General features: G+C 36.0%; 1 protein-coding gene across 2 annotated transcripts in view; it reads left to right on the top strand.

Annotated features, from left to right (window-relative positions):
- The first annotated feature begins 533 nt into the window (after positions 1–533).
- The window catches only part of LOC122636897 (sodium- and chloride-dependent glycine transporter 1-like), an 8,904-nt gene continuing 1,361 nt past the window's right edge, over positions 534–8,076 (top strand). The window contains exons 1-10 of one of the 2 annotated variants that reach the window (XM_043828559.1): positions 534–822; positions 893–1,036; positions 3,962–4,344; positions 5,359–5,611; positions 6,031–6,189; positions 6,341–6,548; positions 6,744–6,915; positions 7,059–7,415; positions 7,585–7,794; positions 7,949–8,076. The exon at positions 7,949–8,076 is cut by the window's right edge and continues 214 nt beyond it. In XM_043828559.1, the coding sequence (XP_043684494.1) occupies positions 4,300–4,344; positions 5,359–5,611; positions 6,031–6,189; positions 6,341–6,548; positions 6,744–6,915; positions 7,059–7,415; positions 7,585–7,794; positions 7,949–8,076 (1,532 nt within the window). In that variant the 5' untranslated portion in view covers positions 534–822; positions 893–1,036; positions 3,962–4,299. Of the gene's footprint in view, positions 823–892; positions 1,037–1,097; positions 1,298–3,961; positions 4,345–5,358; positions 5,612–6,030; positions 6,190–6,340; positions 6,549–6,743; positions 6,916–7,058; positions 7,416–7,584; positions 7,795–7,948 lie in introns of those variants that run through there. The other variant, XM_043828560.1, reaches the window with a different exon arrangement.

Below are 8,076 nucleotides of genomic sequence, written 5' to 3'. Positions count from 1 at the left end.
GAGAGAGAGAGAGAGAGAGAGAGAGAGAGAGAGAGAGAGAGAGTACAAGCAAGGTTTAGGGTAGGACGCAGCTCGCAGGAGCAGTAATATCGATCGATCCGTCGAGTTCGAGGCTCGACAGGGTCGAGCGTGCGGGGTTTGGTGGAGGGGGTGGCTGCAAGTAGAAAAGCTCCCATAAGCAAGCTGGCTGGCGGGCTGGCTGGCTGCCCGGGCACGGACCGTTTTCACTGTCCGCCCTGTCTATCTATCTCTCTCTCTCGCGCGACTGTCATTACTTTACGCACGCACGCACGCACTCTCTCTCTCTTTCTTTCTCTTTCTCTTTCTCTCTCTTTCTTCTTCTTTTCTCTCCTCCTTATCTTCTTCTTCTTCTTCTTCTCTATCTTTCTATCTATATCCGTATTTTCTATCTTTATGTATATTTTTGTATATTTTTTGTAATTATTTTTTGTTCTTCTTTCATACAATCATTCGATCAATCATCCCTTTCCTTTCTCTCCCTCTCTCTCTCTCTCTCTCTCTCTTTCTTTCTCTCTTTCTTTCTTTCTTTCTTTATATTTCATTCTCATCGTCCTTTTCTCTCCTTTCTTCTCGATCGTATCTCCATTTTCTTTCTCTTTCTCTCTCCGTTGACTCCAGTGAAAATAATCTCGTACGATGGGAATAATAATCTTCGATATGAGATCGACGTTTATACGCGCGTGACCAAGTTTACGCGCTACGTAACGTCTTGATCTTCGCGTTAAACGACGGTCGGAACGTCCATGACCCTGAAGTCCAGTGACAGTGCATGTCGTCTGACCTTGGCACGGCGTTCTCCAGGTTCGCCACGAGCAGCTGGTGGTGGTAGTGGTGGTAGTCGGTACGATGTCGGCGTTCGGTCGTGTTACAGCTGATCATCATCGTCGTCATCATCATCGTCATCATTATCATCATCCGACGAGAACCATCGACCAAGTCGGTTTCGATTTCTCAACTCAGACTCGACGACGTGGATTAGTAAAACGAGGAAGGAAAGAGGAAGAGGAGTCGTAAGGTGTGTGAAAAAGAAGGAAAGAAAAGAGAGAGAAAGAGAGAGAGAGAGAGAGAGAGAGATAGAGAGAGAGAGAATACTCTATTTTTGAGGAATGTATAATTCCTAATCATTTTTCTCAGTATAAGATTAAAACGAACTACAAGAATACAATCGAAGTGAAAAAACATCTGAGTAAAACTAGGGACGTTTTAGAAACGTATGTGCGTGGGTGTATGTTTTTTCTTCGCCTTTTACGTTTTCAAGAAAATCTGTTGATCATCAGTGAGTAAAAGGTCCTTCTTTATCACGTTCGTCCTAAATCGTTCTTTCTTGCTAAGTGTTTAGCTAAATCGGTTTTTATTCGTAGTCGATATTGCTTGTTCTAATGCAAGCATCTCTATCTCTTTCTCTCTCTCTGTCTCTCTCTTTCTTCCTTCATATATATATATATGTATGTATGTATGTATGTATGTATGTATGTATGTATGTATGTATCTTTCTACCATAAAGAACCCGTTTATCCCGCGATTGACCAGGCCGACCACGTAACCGTAGCTCTCCACCAATAACAGTTCGCTCACTTCTTCTCGAGGGTCGATCGGTCGGTAGTTCGTGAAACAACGACGTTTAGATAATTGACTACTAAAAATAAAACGTGTTAGAGAGAGCTATTAGCTTACTTTAGGAGTTTAAGAGAGCAATCGGCTCGTTTAGAAAAGTTTTAATGGAAGGCTCGTCTCTCTTTCGTCTCTCTCTCTCTCTCTCTCTCTCTCTCTCTCTATCTGTTTCTATGTAATCCACGTAAATGATGTAATCGCATTACAGATATACATAATTACATCACAACTACGCTTATAGATCAGCGTGTCGTTGTATGCATATGTGAGTGGATGCTCAAACGTAATAGAGTTTTCTCATTTTTGTGTTAATAAAAGAGAGAGAGAGGAAGAGAGAGAGAGAGAGAGAATGAGAGAATGAGAGAGAGATATATATCTTTGAATTTACAATACTATTAACACACCTATATAAATTATTATACTAAACGCTCATAACACTATATAATATTGTATTAAAAAACGATACGAGGAAAAGTAGCGTGCAATTTTCTTTTTTTTTTTCTTTCGTTCTCTTTTTCTTTATTTTTTATCTTCTCTCAACAAAACAGAAATTCATTTTCTCCTTGATTGTATTATTATTCGTAATGGCGTTAATATCGAACGAACGGAACGATAATTAAAATGCATAAAGAATAAAAAGTATGTGAATAGCAATTAAAATAATTTCACAATACTCGTAATAATCGATATTAAGCTTTTTTGTCCGTATCGTTTGTTTCTTTCTTTTAGTTTTTTTTTTTATCCGTGATAAACAAGTTTTTCATCGTACCGTTCAAAATTCCGTTTTATGTTTAATGATACAGCGATATGGTGGTTGAATGTTAATTATTATTTCGTGTTCAAAATTGAATTTCTCTTGTTATGCCTATTTAAATGATATGAAGTAGAAATAGAAAAAGAAAGAGACAGACAGAGAGAGAAAGAGAGACAGAGAGAGAGAGAGAGAGAGAGAGAGAGAGAGAGAGAGAGAGAGAGAATGATATACTCGTTTCTCCCTAGAGTAAGGGATTGTCTCGAAATTGCACACGGATTATTAAAGCTCCTCTCGAAGCTTTCGTTACAAGGACGAACGATCAGCCGACTCTGTCCTGTATTCTCTCTCCCTTTCTCTCTCTTTCTCTCTTTTTCATATGTATATCCACACATAGAGAGACTCACTGACAGAGACAGAGAGGACATACAAATATAAGTACGTACGTACGTATCTACGCATACACTTGTTCGTTACGAACGTTGCTGCTATTGGAAGAACTCGGAGACGGGGCCTTTTTGTCTTTAGCGTTAAATTCATATATCCAAGGTCAGAGGTCTGTACAGGGCAAACAGTGATAGATAGATAGATAGATAGATAGATAGATAGGTAGATAGATAGGTAGATAGATAGGTAGATAGATAGGTAGATAGATGGATAGATAGATGGACAGAATGAGGAGAAGAAGGGAATGCAGCAGAAAGACAGTGTAGGCGGGGTAGAGAAATATGGTGTGACCCAAACTGTCACGTACAAAGCACCACCACCAGCCGTCGAAGTACATAACTACGTTATTGCGTGTCCATGTACCTAGTGTGAACTTGATAATAGGACTTCGATAATTAGTGTTCGACCTAGTAGCATTAGTAAGCAACATTAGTTAGCATCGATGAAGGTAACAACTATAATAACAACAATAACAACAACAACAACAACAATAACAACGAGAGTAATGCTAACAACAACAATAACAACAATAACAACAATAACGAGTACAAGGTTGACAACGACGATGACGAAGACAAAGAATTAGCAAATGTGAAACGAACAGAGCGTGGGGGTTGTAGAAAAAGAGGGAACGGCCAGAGGGAGGAGAGGGGGACGGGCAAGGGAGGATGTAAACAATCGATTCGTACTTAACAGAGGAAGGACGTGAAAAAGGTTTATTCGTTAGAGAGTTTTCATTCCAGACGGTAGTTCTACACTTGGAATATTTGTAAATGTTTCAAGATCATATGTGGAACGATGGTTAGATCGTTTTGTATTTTAATTGGGTCGATATGATAATAAATTATTAATATATTGGAATAAACAAGTAGATTGGAAAAATAAATAGATTATGTTTATATATCGAAAGATTAAGGAGTTAGAGTCCTTTTGTTACGAAATTATAATATTGATGATATATCTATCATTCGAGGATAATGTAAAAAGATTTTCGATGTGTAATTCGTTTGGATGATTATCGAATTTATTACTGATCCGAGTAGTAAGAAAATTTTGTATGATGTATTTATATAAGAACATTTTTTCTTTCTAATTATTCGTACGTCCATTTTTCTATTGGAATTTTTACAGCCTACGCCCGAAGTATAAGAAGTGTTATTCTCGATTGGACGTGTCTGAAAGTTGGGTGGTGCAAGCGAAAAGGATGAACAGTCGAGTCGGATCGTTCCATCATCTGTTAGTCATCGAAGAAAGGAACGTTTTTAAATTTTCCTCGAAAATGTCTTCGATCGAGATCTAATCGAATTTCGATTAGACAAGATGACGCATCGAAGGATATTATCTAACTACGTCATACGGTGATTTATTTTCTTCGGGCTTATACCGAAATATATTCGGGATCATGAAGAGAAGAAGATATAACTCGAGACATTTCGATATATAATTGTTAACGTAGTCCTGCCGAAAATATGGAGGAATCGTCGCCGAGGATTCGTCCTTACTTGGACTGGGACGTAAGTGACGTATATTTAAATATAATATTTTTTATTTAAAAAAAAGAAAAGAAAAGAAAAGAAAAGAAAGAAAGAAAGAAAAAAGTTTAGTTGAGAAAAGTAATCTTGATGTCGATGATTATGAAAATGATTCAACTTTTCTCCTTTTTTTTTATTCTTACTCGCATATTTTTTAAGTTGTACATATAAACGAAATTCGTCGTCAATATAAAAATTAATGTTGTGTAAATAATTCAAATCGAAATATATCGATATATCTCAATACATCGAAAGATACATGAAACGTAGAACCACTTTTATAATCATCGGCTCGAACGTTACACATCCCTTCGAAAACCTTATAAAACTAATTTCGAATCGCGTAGTAGTAGTAGTAGTAGCTGTAGGTGTAGTAGTAGTAGTAGCAGTAATAGTGTTTTAGCGTTACGTGCATACGAAAGTGTTTTGCTTTTAAAGGGACTCCTTCTTCCGAAGGGAAATCGATTTTGAATGGGTTTATCCGTTGACGAAAATCGGAGAGCCATTTCCGTGATGAAAAGTTGTTTATGCTAAAAAATTATTGGCAAAGAAATTTTTCGAATGAATATAACGTTAACGTCGACATCGGTACTTTAGAATACTAAAAATCAAAAATTAAATGAAGAAATGTGTCAAGAAATGTGTAACAGATTTTCTTCTTCCTTTTTTTTTTAGCTTTATATAGATTTCTATAAATATACTTTTATATTTATACTTGAATAGCGAAATAATCGGGTTAAATTATTCGAAAATAATCAAAGTCGAAAATTATTAATATCTTAATATGTAATATTTTCTTTTGAAAGAAGAAAATAATTTTTGATTTAATATGTAGATATATCTTATATATATATATATATATATATATATATATATATATATTAAATATTATTAAAGTCGGATAAATAATATTTCTTTTTGGAAAAAGAAAATGATTTTTAATCTAGTACGTAGATATATCTTAAAGATACACATATATTTGTAATATTTGCGTAGAACGAAGACAAGTACTCGGTGGCGAATAGCCAAGCTCCTTTACAAGGTGGTGAGGACGATCATCCGGAGCGTGGTACCTGGACAGGGAAATTTGATTTCCTTTTATCTCTTTTGGGATATAGCGTCGGTCTTGGCAACGTTTGGCGATTTCCCTATCTTTGTTATTCCAATGGTGGTGGAGCCTTCTTAATACCGTTCACGGTGATGTTGATCATCGCTGGATTGCCATTAATGTTCATGGAACTTTCCTTGGGTAAGAATAAAAATTAAAAAGCGAGAAAAAGAGACTAATATTATCCAATTAAAATAAAAATTGTAATTAAAATTATAGTCTCTAATGTAACGCTTGAATTAATAATAATAATAATAATAATAATAATAATAATAATAATAATAATAATAATAATTCTTTTAAAATTTGCATGCTAAAAATAATTAAACTCGAATCATTCTGATCTATTTAACGTGAATTATAGCTAATGCTATTTTCGAATATTCCAAGAGCACTTGCTATATCGATTATGTTAATCCGATGGTACTATTACATGGTAAATTATCGAACGCGAATTCTAAGTTGGACTAGAGATGAGAGGATAAAAGAGGAGAGAAGAGAAGGTGGTGAGAGTTGTTAGCATTCGTTGTATCGATCCTCTTTTTGAACTTTCTCGACAGGTCAGTACGCTAGTCTTGGACCAGTAGCGGCTTACAAAAGATTCTGCCCTCTTCTTCGTGGTTTGGGCTATGGGATGGTACTCGTTAGCTCCGTCGTGATGCTCTATTACAATTTGATCATTGCCTGGACACTATATTATATTTTTGCCTCGGTCGTTGGTTGGTATATAAGAAAAAATAACAAACAAACAAAAAATGAGTGCTTTCATTTCTTTAAGCTATACACACCTATTCTATAATTCTTTAAATCTTAATTAATAGTAACGAAACACGTGATATATATATATATATATTTAAAACAAATGTATAGGCGCTGGCGAATTACCATGGGCAAAATGTGAAGATCCATGGAGTACCGAGGATTGTTTCATGCCCGCTGCAGCTGAGGCCTGTACTTCTCAGGACTATTATTATTATAAAAGAAAATGCTTGAATTCAACGCAAATGGCTTCAATGGGATTGACTATTGAGAATATTACCAATGCCATTAGGAAACCACCTGCGGAGGAATACTTCACGTAAGATATGAAAGAAGAGTTTCAGTTATTTCTCCATTATCCTTGCGTTATCTTCTTCTAGGGGAATAAAAAAAATTGTGGTGTAATTAATGTAATGTTCGTTACGATTATTTCCGACATAACGTGTAATCATTTTTTCTTTCTTTCTGTCTTTGTTTTATTTTTTTCTTTTTTTTTTTTTTTTTTTGATTATAGTAATCACGTTTTGGGAATGAGTAGCGGTATCGAAGAAACTGGCTCGATTCGTCCGTCGATGGCGACGAGTCTTTTTCTAGCCTGGGTTATCGTATTTCTCTGCTTGAGTAAAGGCGTTCAAAGCTCGGGAAAAGTCGTTTACTTCACTGCACTCTTTCCTTACGTCGTTCTGGTAAGTTATATCCATTCCATTTGTTACGTTCTTACGTCACGCACTTACTTTGTCTTTCTGTGAACATTGAAAAGTAAAAAAAAAAAAAAATATATATGAAAGAAAAAAAAAAAAAACAACAACAATTGTCCATTTATCATCAGATCGCTCTCTTCGTTCGAGGCATTCTACTTCCCGGTGCCACAGAGGGTATACTGTTCTATTTAACCCCCGATTGGAAGAGACTTATGTCGGCCAAAGTCTGGGGTGACGCGGCTGTTCAAATATTCTTCGCCCTGAGTCCAGCCTGGGGTGGATTGATAACTTTGAGTTCTTACAACAAATTCACGAACAACTGCTACAAGGACTCATTGATCGTAGCCGTTAGCAACATCGGAACATCCTTCTTCGCTGGTCTAGTCATTTTCTCTGTTATCGGCTTCCTTGCTCACGAACTCGACGTACCAGTTGCGTCTGTCGTAGATCAAGGTGCTGGTTTAGCATTTATCGTTTATCCCGAAGTAAGTATTGTTTTATATATTATTTATTTATAACGTAAATTATGCATGTGTTATCGTAACGCTTGAATGAAAGAAAAAATTGGGACACCAAAAGTGTGGCCTGTTAGATTTATAAACAACAACAACATCAACAACAACGACAACAAAACGAAACAAAAACAATTACCAGGTAGTATCTCGTCTACCGGTTGCGCCAGTCTGGTCATTGTTATTCTTCGTAATGCTATTGACCTTGGGATTGGATTCGCAATTCGCATTAATGGAGACGGTAACAACCGCGATACTCGACGGTATACCAGCATTAAGGAATTACAAATTTTGGGTAGTCCTGTCGGCAGCTGTTCTCGGTTATGGCGGTGGTATTATATTCACAACGAACGTGAGTACGAATATCAAATCGATTTTCTAATCTATCAGATTATCGAAGATGATCTCATTGTTTATATACATATATATAATATATAATATATATTTATTTATATATAATTATATATGTAATTATTTATATATATTCATTAATTATATTTCTTTAGGCTGGCATGTATTGGCTACAATTGATGGACAAATACGCAGCTAATTGGTCTGTCCTATTGATCGCCATAAGCGAATGCATTTTAGTAGCATGGGTCTATGGTGCCGATCGATTTCTCGACGATGTACA

Source organism: Vespula pensylvanica, chromosome 24, assembly GCF_014466175.1.
Source record: "Vespula pensylvanica isolate Volc-1 chromosome 24, ASM1446617v1, whole genome shotgun sequence".
NCBI lineage: Eukaryota > Metazoa > Arthropoda > Insecta > Hymenoptera > Vespidae > Vespula > Vespula pensylvanica.
This window is presented reverse-complemented; position numbering and strand designations above follow the sequence as displayed.